The sequence below is a fragment of the Netta rufina genome, assembly GCF_964035555.1.
Source record: "Netta rufina genome assembly, chromosome: 22".
Taxonomy (NCBI): Eukaryota; Metazoa; Chordata; class Aves; order Anseriformes; family Anatidae; genus Netta; species Netta rufina.
This window is the reverse complement of record NC_140146.1, coordinates 1,338,611-1,354,672: the sequence shown is the minus strand read 5'-3', so window position 1 is coordinate 1,354,672 and position 16,062 is coordinate 1,338,611. Positions and strand designations below refer to the sequence as shown.

The 16,062-nt window shown below is 45.5% G+C and overlaps 1 protein-coding gene across 1 annotated transcript; it reads right to left on the bottom strand.

The window, feature by feature from the left end:
• Positions 1-3,533: 3,533 nt before the first annotated feature.
• On the bottom strand, positions 3,534-16,011 carry ZMYND12 (zinc finger MYND-type containing 12; the record flags this gene model as incomplete). The annotated part of the gene is made up of 8 exons (XM_084300208.1): positions 3,534-3,653; positions 4,827-4,972; positions 5,961-6,081; positions 7,239-7,361; positions 8,731-8,900; positions 9,988-10,159; positions 15,393-15,534; positions 15,896-16,011. Coding segments are annotated over 8 exons (1,110 nt in total), but the record flags the coding sequence as incomplete, so codon positions are not given.
• Positions 16,012-16,062: the final 51 nt, after the last annotated feature.

Below are 16,062 nucleotides of genomic sequence, written 5' to 3'. Positions count from 1 at the left end.
AAGGCGTGTGGTGTGCTAACAATAAATGAGAATGTATGCAGCGACCCAACCTCCAGTGTGCTGTGCTTTTTTTTTTTGGCTGGGGCATGCTGGTGACTTATGGGCAGTGGATCAAACCCTTACCTAGGCCTTTCCCTTTGGCTCTTGGTCCACTTTGGACATGTGTTTGTGGTCACAGAGCATTTTTCTGTGCTACCCCCTACTCCAGGGGTAGCAGTTGATGGGGAGCAGTGCAACACCCATAGCAGTCCCCAGAACAGAGCTATTACCATCCCAGCTGTGGCCCAAGATAAGGGTTTCTGTCTGTGTTCACCAGTGCCCAGATTTGGGCTGGCTGTGCCCCAACTCCGTTTTTCCAACTCTGTTTTTCTTTCCTGCAGCACCTTGTGGTGGGGCTGGAAAGGGGGAGGCCACACTGCTGGAGCCAGCGGGAAGGCAGGATGGGGAAATCTGCTGTCTCCACTGGTTTGGAGATGGGCACAGCTGATGGATGCAGGCCTTGTTCTGGGAACGTTGCTTACAGCACCTTTTGTAGATTCAGGTTCACTGGGATAGGCAGTGGCTGTGCCTGTCCTGCTCCCAGAGCAATTTGTTCCGGACTGGAGCAGTCTGTGCAGCCAAGGCCTCACGGGGCGAGGCAGGGCGTGCGACGGGCTAAATTCCACATTTACCACTTGGCAAAAAGTGAGCAGCACAGGGACAGCCAGGCACCTTTTGGGAACTGCAGAAGACCCCAGCTGGGCTGTGGGGCTGTGGTTTTGGCTGATGCAAGCCAGCAGAGCCTCGTTGCTCACAGGCATCGTGTGCTGCCTACCTACAGTCAGGCCCAGGCTGCCTGCAGCCCAGGAGCTCTGTTTTGGGCCCTGCCAGGTGCCAAGCAAGAGCTCCTGCCAATGAGCTACTTTATGGGATTGCCTCAGCACAGGTGCAGATTAGCAGGGCTCCTCCAGCATACACAAAACTTTCCCTCAAAGGAAACCAATGCTTTTGGTTACAAAAGGTCTGTGCCATGCTCCTGGATGTGTTGTTGCCACCTCCTGGTACTGCTGAGCTGCTCTCAGACATCGCCAAGCTGCCGCATGGGCCCATGGAGGAGCCTTACCAGGGCCATCCTTGGGATTTAACTGCCCCAAGCCCCACCTGGGACCCCCGGAGCTGCACTTTCTGCTGTGGAGGTGCCACCTCTACCTCCATCTGTAGCTCTGCGGGTGGGCACCTGACACGATCCATCCCCTGAGGGCTGTCGCTGGACCCCACAGCTGCCCCTGGTCCAGTTGGCTGCTCTGGGAGCTTCTGGGGCTGGGATCTGCGTCAGGACAGCACGTTCCTGCGGCTCTGCTGCGAGCACCTAAGACAGGGAGGAATGGGGCTGGGATCTGCGTCAGGACAGCACGTTCCTGCGGCTCTGCTGCGAGCACCTAAGACAGGGAGGAATGGCGCTGGTTCCTGGGGGAATTTTTCCCTTTAACAAGGTGCCAAGCACTACAAGCCCGAACACTTCCAGGCAAAGAAATGCTGATGTTGATCACTTCAGTTTTCTACTATTTATTGAAATGTCTCTTTCCCCTGAAGTGTATACAGAGGAAAAGGCTGTTCCTGAGGGTCAGAGGAAATAGCTCCTGTAAAAAATCTTCCAAATCTCCCAAAAATGCTCCTTGTGCAAATTCCAGCAAGACACACAGTGGAACACTGGGTTGAGGATAAGGTCATCTGCCCAGGGCTCCTCTCATTACCATTTCTAGGGTTTCCTTTTCCAGCCCTTGCTCATCAGTGTGTAGGCCCTGCTCCTGGAGATGCCCGGCCCTCAAACCTATGAAAAATTAATTTTCACACTGCTTTAAATAGCCGGGAACAGTGATACTGTGCTGTGTGGCACCACCATGGAGGGGACACAAGCCTGACACATCACGCAGAGACAGCCTGGCTGTGGCATGCCCTGGGGGGATTACTGCCTCCAAATCCCCAGCCACAGTGATCCAAATCCTCCATGTCCTGAGGCACAGTGCCAGCAGGCGCTAAGCATCCTGGCTGCTGGCACGCCCCCTTGAGTCCCCCGCGTGCTCGGCCCAGTTTCAGTGAGAGCTGCCCTGCTCAGCTGGAAGAGATATGAGGGTGGATGTGTCCACCAGCATCTCCCGTAGCAGTATTTGGAGGTCTCCCACCTGCCCCCAAGTCTGTCTGCTATGGGTTGCCTTGTGTGCACTGCTCAGAGCTATCCCACCCTCTGTAATTAAAATCAGTTGAACTGGAGTGAATGGCTTTCCCTTTACCAGGAATATCAGTCCTTTCTAATTGTTCAGGTCCCAGCTCGATGAAGCATTTAAAAGCGTACTTGACTCCATCCCAATTCAGCAAGGCAGTTAAATGCATTCATAAATCCTCCTGAAGTAAATGAGAATTAATCGTGGGCTTAACGCTCAGCTGAATCCAGACCTCAGCAGCAGGGCAAGTTTCCCTTAACCTCTTTCCCAGCTGTCACATGCTTCAGGGTCTGAACCAAGCTCACTGCGCAGCTGCCTCCAGGTACAGGGCTGGCTCTCGCGGGGCTCCTCTAGCCCTTCTCTAATGCATCTTGGCCTTCATACACCAAGGGTCACACATACTCTGTGCCCTGCTGTTCTTCTTTCTCTGCTCTGCAAGGAAGCCCATGAGAGCTTGGCAGCCAGTTTGATGGGAGCCTATGGGGAGCAGCACACAGCAACTCGGGATTTTGTCTTCTCGGGGCTGGCACCAGAGAGAATGGGATGCCTATGTGCTGGCAAGCTCTTGGACATGAAGAAGCCACTTCTTTGGGCTGCAAGCTCTGCTTGGCTAAAAGGCTAGCTAGCTTTTTAATCTTTTGCCTCAAGTCCATTGACAAGCATGCTTACAGCTCTTGATGCTGTTCTTATGGGTCCTCCTGGATGCAAGTTCTCCCACGCGTGGAACAAACGAGTCCCTCAGTGTCCAGAGCTACCTATGAGACTCCTTTGAAGTGCTGCAAAAAGTGAGACCGTGGTTGAAGACTGAGAGGTATTACAGAACGGTGAAACACCTGAGCAAGCCCAGCCATGTTCAGGGGAGCAGGTGTCAACCACCCAAGTTAGGAATGTAGTGAAGACCTTCCCTGGTTTCCTCCCATATCTCTCCATGGTATCTCACTCATGAAAGTGAAAAGAAAATTGAGGAAAACAGTAACAAGTATATGTCAGCTGGTTTTAGCTTCTGAACAGACAACATGAGGATGTAAAAGGCTGTTCTTATTTACATAAGCAAGTAGGTAACAATTTATGCATTTTGTGATGGTTGTGCTTTTGTTTCCCACCCTCATGCTGTTATTCCATAACAGTCTACAGAGGTTGACCAGCATGTGAAAATAAACTAATACCACAAAGCTGAACTTTCAAACACCTGGAGATGGAAAAGGACACATCTAGAAAGATGACAATAGCAGACAGGACCTATGCCTTGTAATGTATTTTCATCGTTTTCAGCAACATAGTTAGATAACTAGGATCTGTAGCTAAGGACCTGGCCCTGGTAGAAAGGGCTCCTTATTTTGTGTAAAAAGGCTTGGAGTTAATCAACTTTAACAAACGGCCAATGGCTTCTAGAGATTCTTGTTGGGGCAGTTGTTTCAGCAGGTCAAAGGCTTTTGTCCCCATTTCATAAGCCTGGAATGAAACAAAAAAGACAATGTAATTGTCAGAAATTTGGCTTTTCTCAAGGAGCACTTAAAATACCTGCAGAGGCTCATTGGAATAGCTGCACTGGATCAGATCCAGGCTCCAGTCACTCAGCTGCCTGTTTCAGAGGGTGACCTGTACAAGCTGCTTTAGAGGAGAGAGTAAAGCTGCCAACAGATTTATTTTATTTATTTTATTTATTTATTTAGGATCCAGTGGTGCAGACAGAAGAGATTACTAACCCCAGCTCCTCCTGCTGGAGATCATTACCTCCCATCTGATACAGCAGTTCATCTGAACATTCTCAAAGCTATTTCAGGCAAAAACAGCTGTATTGACTCAGTTTGAACTAAATCCCTCACTTCCCTCAGCAGTTCATCCAGTGACTAGACATTCCCACAATTACAAAGCTTTGCCTTTTTTCTAATTTGAATTTATTTCTTTGTGTCTTCCAAATCCTATGGCTTTCTCTAGTAGAACGAAGAGACCATTAATAATCTGTATTTTCACCCTTCAAATCACAGGCAGAAGAAACATGAGTTTCTGACTGCTTATCCCAAACAAAAAGGCCCAATTTCTAGATGGTTAGTGTTCAGCACTTTCTCAAAATCCATTATTCTGAATGCAGAGAACTGGACACTGGTTACACCTGAAATTTGTAGCCACAATCTCTTAAATAAAGCAGTGCAAATTCAAAAGTGAATTAGAAGGTCCGATAGTGTGAACCTACATAAACATCACGGTAGATGCAGGGAATCTTGCTCAAGTAGGGACACATGCAAGACCTATGTTTTTTTTGCTGCTTAACATCCAAACTGATGTCTAAATGTGGCTTGTGACAGGCAGGTACACTGCCAGGACATCCCAGATAAAGGACAAACCTAGAAAACATGAGTAACTACTGGACCCATTGTGGATGGTGTGGCAGAGATCAAAACAGATCCAGTGTTTTTTTTTTTTAACTTTGACAGGGTGCAAATCATGGGCTGGCTTCATGCAGAGCTGCCAAGGCATATTTGCCTTAGGTTATCCAGTGCTCCAAGGCAGTTTTGCACTCAGGACAGGTGCCAGGACTGGCTTGTTCCTCCTTTTGTGGGATGGGGCCAACACTGAAGCAGAGGTAGGGAACCCTCCTGCACCCTTTCACCTTGTGAAACTCACCTTTGATAAATCCATAACCAGATAATAAAGCATTGCAAGAGCATGTAAAACTCTTGCGGTTTCACCAGGTTGTTGCTTCGGTGCCTGTTCTCTGATGTCTAGTACTGCATTCAGTACTTGAATTGCTTCTGCTTGCTGGGCTTCAGCTGCATCAAGAATGAAATAAACTTGTTGGATGTATGTATACAAGATAATGTATTCAAAACTAACTAATTATCTCTTCTAGACATCAAAGCTGTTCTACTACAAGCATCAATGTGGTATCCCAGCTCCATGCAAATTCCATACCCATTAACAGATACCTTTTCATCCAGTCAGTAATTGTGTTGATTAGCCTTTAGTAAGGATGTGAAGTCAAAACAGCTGTATGAAAAGAGCAACTTTCATACTCTTGTCATAACCAAAGATGGAATCATGTAGCCCTGCCTTGTGTGGTTCCTATTGCAGCAACTACTGCTTGAGAGAATGCCAGGCATGGAGATTTGCAGAAACATTTTTCTTCTCTGACAATATTCTTAGGAGCATAGACGGTTAAAAGAAGACAAGGAACAGAGCTTAGTCTTTTCCTAGTCACTTCACTTCAGTGGGGTGTAGAGTAGTACCATACAACCTAGCGTATTTCTTAATGCTTCATGCAACTTCCCCTACGTCCAAGTGGGAGATTCCCCAGCTATTCTTCTGAGAGTATTCTCCAGATTAATATATCCAATTATCAGCATATGCTATTCCACTGTGTCCCACTGCTTCAGATGGAAACCTACATAAGTGAGATGAAATATCACTTTCACATAATTAAATGGACAGAAAGGAGCTGTCAAGAAACAAGAATGCTCAAGTGGAATAAAATCATGAAATACAAAATCTTGTATTGTTGAAGTCACTGCCAGGAGTGCTGTGAAAAGGAGCAGGTAAACCAAAAGGAGAATGCTGTGTTTTCACTTGAACACCCTCATTTCTAAAGTGGTCTCACTTGTTTCATCCAGCACTATCCACTAAGCATAAATACCCATGATTCTGATTAAATTTGGTCTAAAGTAATGCAGTGCAAAACCCAACACAGTAAATATGAACACTAAGATATATGGATTTTTTTAAAATCCTGTCTCAGAAACATTTTTGCGCAATGGTGATTACTCATATTGTCTTCACTGATTTCCTTGTCCTCAGTGAATGGAGACTTTTCTGCTCTTGACTTGTGAATTTGCTCCTGTGTTTGAACTGACTTCGTAAGAAAGGCATGCCAGATGTCGGTTACCTACCAGGAAGTAAATGAATTATTTCACTTGTATGAACACACGGCATTTAGCAACTAATTATTCTATAAACAATGTGTCCTGCAATGCATGCCCCTGCCACAATAACCCAACTGCTTGCTGGTCAGTGGGCCGGCTGCTGCCGAGCTGGCTCTTTCACACAGAGATCTGATGGCTCTTCTCCCAGTGGGAGCACAAGCTGGAATTTCATTGCTCTATCTTTTAATTTTCATCAGACTCTAATAAATCTAACTAAATTGTTAACCAAAAGCAAATTTGGTGGATGTTTGTAAGGGGAGTGGAGGCAGATTGCATTATCTGACACAGCCTCATTTACCACAGAAAATCAGGCTAAACAAATTAAAGATTTTTTTTTTCTTTTCAGTTATGATGTTGGTTAGACAACTGTTCACAGAATCATAGAATCACAGAATCACAGAATGGTTTGGGTTGGAAGGGACCTTAAAAAACATCTAGTTCCACCCCCTGCCATGGGCAGGGACATCTCCCACCAGATCAGGTTGGTCAAAGCCCCATCCAACCTGGCCTTGAACACCTCCAAGCATGGGGCATTCAAAGCTTCTCTGGGCAGCCTGTGCCAGTGCCTCACCACCTTCATAGTGAAGAATTTCTTCTTGTTCCTTCCTTTGCTTTGCATGCTGACAAGCTTTTATCACTGCGACTTTTCACTGGTACTCTGCTTAAATTTTACATTGCTTGTTCACATTCCATTGCTGCTCTTCCACCCTTCCCTCACTAGGGAAACTCTGGCCACCATCTCCAAGACATCTGGGTATGTCTTTAACCTTTTGTGGGGAGCTTTTGGTAGTAAAGCTATTTTTAACAAGGTTTGGCTGCCAAAACTGAAGACTGCAACTTTTATATATATATATATATATATATATATATATATATATATATATATATGTATGTATGTATGTATGTATATACATATATTTAGCACATGTAGAATTTATCTATTCTGGTTTAACTCAGGGAAATATATAGGTATGAAAAGTTTCTGAGATTGATGCTAAAATGCTGATATAGTGACCATCATATTAAAGGCAGTCAGAAACAGGAAAACACTGAAAAGTGCACAGAAGAAAAAAAAAAAAAAAAGAGAAACAGATACAGGATGAGTACTGGTTTTACTAACCTCAGCATACAGTGAGTCTGCTATGTCCATTTTGTTTTGGCGAAAGAAAACATTAGCCATGTGGAAACACCCTCCAGAGGTCTCAATAGATTTTAGCCCAAATGTAGAACTAGCAAGGTAAATCTGAAAACAATATTTAAAAAATAATTATGCAGAAATTTAGCATTCATATCTACCCTGGGAAATTTTTCACTACAGATTAGTAATACTGCAAGCATTCTGTCTTTCTGTGTAACTATAACATTAGTTACACCTAATTATAACTATAAACTATGTTACTACAAAACCTGTATTTTGTGTTTTATACAAAGGAATGCAACACCCCCAAATCCCTGCTAGTTGGGGCAGATGATTCCTTATCATGGTGTGTTACCCTGCTGAAGAGTGGAACAGGTTTCCCACACCTCTTACTGTGCAACTCATGTCTCTCCTCTTCAAACGAACAACTTGCTGCTGCTTTTCAGCTCTCCAGTCATGAGCCAGGAGGCTGTTTCTCCCCCCGAAGCCCCAGCCAAAGTGAGGGGAGGGAAGTGGGAAGGCAGTGGTACATTGCAGTAGTACATTCCAGCTATTCTGAGCTGGCGTGTGACTCTCAGCAGATCTCAGACACGCAGCCAGAATTCGAGCAGGTCTTGGGCTGCTCTAATGTAGGCCAGCGACTCACTAATAGTAAAAAAAAAAAACTATAACTTTACTCCTTTCAGGCACCAGATTCAGGGAACCTAAAAATACAGTGGCATAGCAGGGAATCTCTAGGTTTACAAACTAAACAAAGACAGGGCTGTATTTGTTAGGATGGAAAGTGTCTAATTCTCCTCCACCTTATGTCAACGTTTACACCCACACAAAGCTGTTGTAAAAAGCTACTATCAAATTCAACAGTAGTTGGTATACATCACTCTGCACTGGATAAATTTAGGCTATACGGGACATAAATAGGAAGTCATGGAGACCATCTGCCTTTTGGGGGATTAAATAACAGGCAAAGCATCCCAAAGAACACTGCTGGAAATAATGACTTCAAATTTTACAAACTGCTCTTATGGCTAAAAAGACTGAATTGGGGAACGTAAAACATTCATTAAATAATGGATGATGGAGAATTGTCACCTAACAGAAAAGTATTAAGGAAAATGACAGCCAAAATATAAAGAAACCTATCTGTTGAATAAAAGGCAACTATACCAATTTATGGTAGGAATGCCTGTTCATCTCAGGACCATAACAAAACTGATAGATAAATTTATAAGCAGACCTAGTAAAGCCAAGTTATGTATCACTCAAGAGAATAATGGCAAGTGGTAAAACACAACTTTAGCTAACACATGGATACAAAGGTGTCTTAGACTACACAGGTCAAGTGTTGTTAACATGTACTCTTATGGTACTTAAGATCACTCCCAAAAAACTGTCTGCTGAGGTTTTCTATAGGATCTGGAAAAGCTAGAGAAGGAAGGAAAATTGAAGTGTTGCTGTATTTTAATTGGCTCACATCATTTGCCAGGTGATATAAAGCCTGTTCAAAGTTTCCTTCAGCAGCACAGAGAAGCCCCAGACTGCGATGTAATCTATGCTGAACTGCAGTGCTGCAGTCTGGAGTTCTGAGGACAATCCACTGAGCTTGGGAGAGATACTTAGATGCCTGCAGATGATGGCCAACACCTGAAATGACAAAAAAAAAAAAAAAAAAAGAAAAAAAAAAGAAAAAAAAAGGCAGGATAAAGATAATTTCATATTTAGAAATGCAGAGGATACTGCCACCTATCCCTTTGCTGTAGATTGACATGAAGACCTAATTTGTGCATTCCCCTCTTTTCAGAGTGCTCCTCAGTCAAGTAGGTATTGAGAAGCTAACTTGCAGGCAGGCTAGAGCTAAGAGAGAAACCAGAAACTGTGTATTGCATTCAGGACCTCTGAAAGATGTGTACAAAACAGGCTAGCTCCAGACAGCAACTAACAACTAGTGTATTATCACACTAGAATTACTGATGTGATCTTTTTCCCTTACCTCGCCACTCCATTTTACAACAATCCTTGAGATTGCTCAGTTTTGCCAGTAGAGTATTGTGGATACTCCTATAACATCAATGGTTTACAGTAATTGTAGAATCATTCAGGTTGGAAAAGACCTCTAAGATCATCTAGTCCAACCTTTAATTTTAGAAGTTTAAATTTAATTTCTCAGTCCTTTATGTTTACAGCTGAGGAGACCAGTTCTCTGCATAGAGGGTCCCAACTTGACATTTTTTTTTAAAGCACGCAGTCAATGAGAAAAAGCTCTGCTTCTGGTGGAGCTCACTTCTGTGAATGAATGCAATGAGGCCATTGCATGAGAGGTGTTCCTCTCATGCAATGGCCTCAGAAATGTGCTGGTTCCCAGAGAAAACAGCCCAACCAACCACCCTTGGGAATTTAATGCTTTTGAGAATTCTATGAAGCCACAGAGGTAAACAATAAAATTTTATACTGCTTCTCATGTGGGAATCGGTAGAGACGGAGAAAACATTTCATTTGCTTTCATTGATCTCTCACCACAGATGAGTGATTCTTTTCCCCAGACTCACGCAGAAAATGGGGAGTAACTTCTCAAATCTCTCTGGAATGCCCTTGAGGCAGGGCAGAGTAGAGACATGGCACAATGCTGAAATGTAGAGCTGGTCCTTCCCTGATAAATGGTAAAAGGAAACCAGAAATCTGATCCAAGGGAGATCTTGTCCTTGCCAAAGTTACTATTTAGACCAGTGCTTACCAATGCAGGCCTCAGCCAAGAGGAGATAAGCAGGCACCAATTGCACAGAACTTGAGCCATACACTTCAGTGCTGAAACGCAACGCATGCAAAGCTGCAGGCATTGCTTTTTCGTGCTTTCCATCCCAAAGAAACTTCTGTGCTGTGCTGTATGTAAGATCAATGATGTATTTCTGCAGGGATAAATAATAGTGGGACAGAGTGAGCAAGGGATAAGGAGAAAGAATATGCAAGGTCTCTTTTTACATCCAAGTTTGCCAATTGTTAACAGCGATTGTAATTTTTTCTGTGTCTGTAATTAATAGATGGAAATTAAAGCTGTCATATTAGAACTTGGATTCCATTGCTATTTCTAGTAAGAACAGCTTTGGGCACCCTCTTAGGTCAGGTGCTGTCTTATGAGACAAGGAATCCGTGAGGCCTATGAAGAAAGACTAATAAGGTTGTAGCAATAAAAGCTATGAAGCACAGAAAATGATCATCACAAGACCACAGAAAAGATTAGACAAATGGGCTACGGCAGGATTTTGCTGACGATAATAACAGTGGCTCATAGCAGGCAGCAGAGCGTATGGTTTACCAAGCTGGTGCCAGCATGGCACAGCTCCAGCTGCAGGAGATGCTGTCTGGAAGCAAGGAGGGAGCTCACCGCATAGTGCTGCAGCACACTGCCCCGCAGCTCTGAGTAAGGTCAGGGCGGGACGGCAGCATACCTGCATGCATCCTGGAGCATCCTGGTTGCCAGCTTCCCCTCACCCTCTCCTGGCCAGTTCTGGGCTCTGAAGGCCTGCCAGTTTGGGTACAGAGTCTGGAAAGCTGGTCAAAGTCAGAAAACCCTAGTGCATTGAATTATACTCTTGTGTCTCCATTGCCCAAGCTCGGCTTGGTGGTCAAACAACTTTGTAGGATTTCTGTTTGCTGTCAGAAACCATGTTTCTCACAGGTATAGTTGCTTCCTAGCAGTCCACACTGCATTTGGTCTTTTTACCCTTTGCAGCACCTGATCTGCTTATCAACTCCCAAAATGTACATGTATCTCCATTTGAATGCCCGTTCGTTGCCAAGTGCTCTCCAGCAACTGTAGAAGCTGTGCCCTTACAACAGGCTAAGGGTTGCCAACAAAAAAGAGCCAGGATACTTACTTATCTATTTCTCTTAGCTTTCATCATAATTGTTGCCAACTCCTGGCACTTCCGTGTTGGCTTTTCGTACAAGTGGTGCAGAGGGAAGGCTGCCTGCACAGAAACCTCATTGCTGGTGTGCCTAGCAGGGCTGCCATGGTAAGGCAGCAAGGCATCTTCTCTTGCCTGTGCAGCGAGCACCCGCAGAAAATAACGCTTTACCTCTTTGCAGGCTCTGCTTTGTTGCCTGGTTTTCCAGCTGCAACTGAGCAGAGGGCAGAAAAAGCAAATTCCAGTGCTTTTAGAGGACAGGTTATGGCTTAGGCATTTTACTGAACTTTAAGTGATCAGAGAGAGTCATGCCATAGGTGAAAGAATGGCTCAGGGACAGGGAACCACAAGGACAGTGTATGAGTGCATCCTGGAGATCACAGCTGAGATAAAGGGACTGTGCTTTCCAGATAAATGAGAGCCTTGAAGAACCCTGCTGCAACAAGGAGACCCAAGAGCATGGAAACACAACCATCACCCCCTCTCTAGCCCCTGAGCTATCAGCATATAGAGAGTGAAAAAGACGCAGAATCATGGAATGGTTTGGGTTGGAAGGGACCTTAAAGCTCATCTAATTCCACCCCCTGCCTTGGGCAGGGACACCTCCCACCAGACCAGGTTGCTCCAAGCCCCATCCAGCCTGGCCTTGGGCACTGCCAGGGATGGGGCAGCCACAGCTCCTCTGGGCAGTCTAGGCCAGTGCCTCACCACCCTCTGAGTGAAGAATTTCCTCCTCACCTCTAATCTACATCTACCCTCTTTTAGTTTAAAGCCTTAACTCCTTGTCCTATCACTGCAACTCCCTGACAGTCCCCCCCCAGCTTTGCCATAGACCCCCTTTACGCACTGGAAGGCCGCTGTAAGGTCTCAGTCTGGGGAAGAGGAGGCTCTGGGGAGACCCTACAGCAGCCTTCCGATACCTAATGGGGGCCTGCAGGAAAGCTGGGGAGGGACTCTTTGTCAGGGAGTGCATATGCACAAAACACAAACTGAGTTGGGGGATCAGGTGCTGAGGTGAAAGTCCGCACATGGTGAGGGCAAGACACAATGAAAAGTTGCTGTTTATCAGACTGCCTTTTCTGTCCTTGCCACTTGTTCTACCAACGCTGGCTCTGATGATCAGATTGTCATCTGGGGAGGTGCTGGAGATCTGCATAATTCTCGTTTTACTCCTTGTCAATAGGATGATCACCAATTCCCATGAGGTAAGTTATCTTAAAACACTGGCAGTGAGGACAAGCTAAAGGTTAGACTCTTGCACAGTTCCCAGGAGGAGAAAGGGCAGGAGACAGAAGCCCTGCAGTGCTGAATATCTAAGGCAGCACAGTGGCAAGCCTAGAGGGCATCGTTAGCTTTGGCCCTGCACTGTCTTGTTTAGCCCCACTCCTTCCTGGAGACCTGCAAGCTCTGGGCTCTTTTCATGTGTGTTGCAATTACAGAGATCTCTCTGAAGATGCCCCCACACAGTTTTTCCCTCAGTTAGGGTTTGAGGAGGCTGAGGACCCCAGCTCTGCTCCAGGCGGGAACAGGGGGCTGGGCGCACACCTGGGGTTCTGTGCCATGTTCATTTCCTCACTCAGAGGCACCCATAAAGATGGCATGCTTGAAGAAAACACAATTTGAAGAGGAAGTCAGGCTTCCAGTCACTTTGATCGTGGGTCCTTGGAGTTAAAACCCACAATCAGCAGGGCTAGCATCAGTGCTCAGGACTGCTGTAGCTGCGGTGTGAACTCTTTTCCCACACCCAGAGGCTGGGGTAAACTGACAGCACAAAGGCAGGTGAGGCTATTTTACAAACAGAAACTTGGAGTTTTGTCAGTTTGGAGGTGCTGTCTGTAGGCACCCCCACGGCTATGTTGACAAAAGCAGATTTCTATCAACAAAGTTTTGGAGTACATAATGAGGTATGAAACTCATAACCTCCTGGCTCTCAGCTTAATGCACCACCTTCCCTTAGGCCAAAGGGCATTTTGGCTTTCCTGTGTCCTGACAGAGGCTCAAGCTGTGTTTTTTTCAAATAAACACAGTGCAGGAGTTTGTGAAGTACAAGAGAAATGTTCAAAAAATAATAAACCTATGTGCTGGCTTTCAGCAGAATAGTTTCTCTATGATTGTGAGGACACCACATAGCTCTTCCCTTAGCTCCAAAGGCCTTCTTTAGAGCATTTTTATTAGCTCTGTGAATAGGAAAATAATGAAGTCAGCAAGATGGGGCATTAAATACTCTCACTGTCTCCATACTGCTTTTCTGATGCTTGTCAGTCAACCTAGGCCAACCCTTGTTTAGCAGTTTCCCTATACCTTGCTGTACGTAAAAGCAGACCTCATTTGTAGGCTAGGAGCTGCAGTCTCAATGTGTGAGAAAGCAAGTATCAAACAAGATGTTTCCACTTCTTCACTCCTTTCTTAGGAAAGAAGGAAGACAAGGCGTATCCTCATATAACATTCTGAGAATGTGTTTTATTTAAATAGTTTGGAGACAAAGGTCAAAGAACAAATGCAATCATAGTTGTTAAAAATCCTATATATATATTCACTTAGAAAAACAATTTCCGTTTGCTGTCTGTAGCTTTTCCTACAAAGCCAATCCAAACCTTGGCTCAAGCAGCACTTTTGGAGTCACTGCATGCTAACCTAGGGGTGCACTCTAATCAAGAGGAGGGATTCTCCCTTTGCATACTTCTCTATCAGCCCTATGTTCCAGGTGCTTTCACTGGAACCTAATAAAAACAAATGACTAGCTTCCAGCTAAAGTATTTCCCTGACTCAGTGGTCATGTGAACTGTTGTAATGTACACAGCATAACTTTAGTTGCTATAAAATCAAAGATGTAATGACTGATGTTCAATGTCAATGTTCAATACGTAGGTAAAGTTTTCTGGAAAAGCTTAAAAAAGTAGGATTCCCTGGTTTGCCCCACCCCCATGCTTTTGCATTTTTCTTGAGGCTGACCCCGTATTATAGAAATACTCAGAGAATTTGAAAGACAGTTGTGCAACTTAAGGGCTTGTTTGGGTCAAGAGTGAAGCCTGTTTTTCTGATACTAAGGATGTCTTTCCCATCTCCAGACAGTGGGATTATAATCCATCCTACATGTTTAAATCCATAACCTTTTTTACATCGTCACTTCCACCCTCTTGGTTTCTAGGACGTATTGTTACAACACGCTTTCTTCGGTCAACAATCTTATTTGTGATTTTCCATCAGATGGCATTTTCAAAAACAAATCGTGTTGTCAGTGCCTAATTCCTACAAATCTTAAAGGAATCTGTTGCCTGAAGCTTTCACAAGCTTTTACCATGCAGGACTTTTGTCCACCCAGCTTCCAGCCCTTTCAAGCCTTTTTTCTTCTGTATGCTCCCAAGAGAGGTATTGACTGCAGCAATGAGCCACTTGCACCAAAGTACTAGCATCTGGCCCAGAAACAATCTTCAAAGCAATACAGGGTGTAAAATCCAGAAGATTAATGATGTTAATCTTCTCAGTTAACATTTGATTGTTACCATTTTACACAGCAGTTGTTCTGCTGTCCTACTGTTCTGTGATTTGGAGTTATGTAACGACAGAAGGATAATTTATTTTTTATGGAAAAGATCATTCTAAATGGTAGATGTATTTGGGTGGGTTATTTTATTCTATCAACATTGTGGAAAGGCAGATGCTGCACCCCATAAACAAAAAAGAGTTCAAAACCTCCCCAGCTGGAAAGGAGCAGCACATCTGCAACTCCTAAGAGGCCAACAAAGCAGAGATAAAAGACCGCAGTTAGTGGGAAGGAGCATTTAAAGTTGGCCAGGTAAACAAAGGGAGAGGACTTTATTTCTTTACACCCTGCTCAGAGAAAGGGGAATCCCTCTCATCACTGAAGGACGAGTACACTCTGTAAGAACCAAAACTGGTTCCCAGTCTCATTGGGGAGATGTACAAACTACTGATTGCCCTTGCAAGGCAGGAGGTGCAGGACTACTGCTGCCAGGCCAGCAAAATGAAGAAGTTCAGAACTAGGAATAAAGACTGCTAAAAAGGCAGGAGGTTGGTAGAATTGGAAAGAGGAGACTCCCGCTCCTTTTATCAGGAAGTTTTAGTTGCAAACTCCACTCTTATTTTTTTCAGATACTGATTAACCAACCGCATGCCCTCCCAACACAACGCACATCAACATATAGGAAGAAGAGATCTGATTAAACTTCGCCGGCAGCACTTTGAAGTGGTATTCCTTCCTTCTTGTACATACCTGCCTCTTCACCAGCTGTTCCACTCCATGTTTTCTTTCTTCTTCAGGAATGAGAAAAGGGAGGGATGTGCGGACTGGAACCAGCAGCTGACATATTTTCTCATGGATACTAACCCAGTCGGCTTTCTGGTGATCTGCATCACTGGCAAAACCAGGGGGGAACGATATTTTTGTTTACTTGGAAATGATGTAAAGAAAGATTGTTTCTGCAGGGCTTTCACCACAGGAATTATTCACAGCAGCCACAAGCCCGTAACGTCTGTTACTCAGCCTGATTACAGAGCATTTAACGTGCTCAGCACAGAAGGGAGCGGCGTCCTGCCGAGTCGCAGGTGGATCCCGGCACGAAAGCCCTTCCCGAACCCCTCGCAGCCCCCCCGCTACCGCTGGGTTTCGCCGCTTTCGGCACGGCAGCCACCCGGGCCTCCCCGCCGCCGAGCCCGGCCCGCGAGGTGAGGGAGCAGCGCGGGTCGGCTGCGGGTGGAGGCGGCTGCGGGACCCACCAGTAGTGCGTGAGGCGGCAGCGGCCGCAGCGGAGCCGCGCGGCCGCCCCGCACAGCTCGCAGCGCCGGGGCCGCTCCAGCGTTGCCAGGGCGACGGAGCGGGGCTTCCGGCGTGAGGGCGGGGCTTAGCGCGAGGGGGCGGGGCTTTCGGAGGAGGGGGGCGGGGC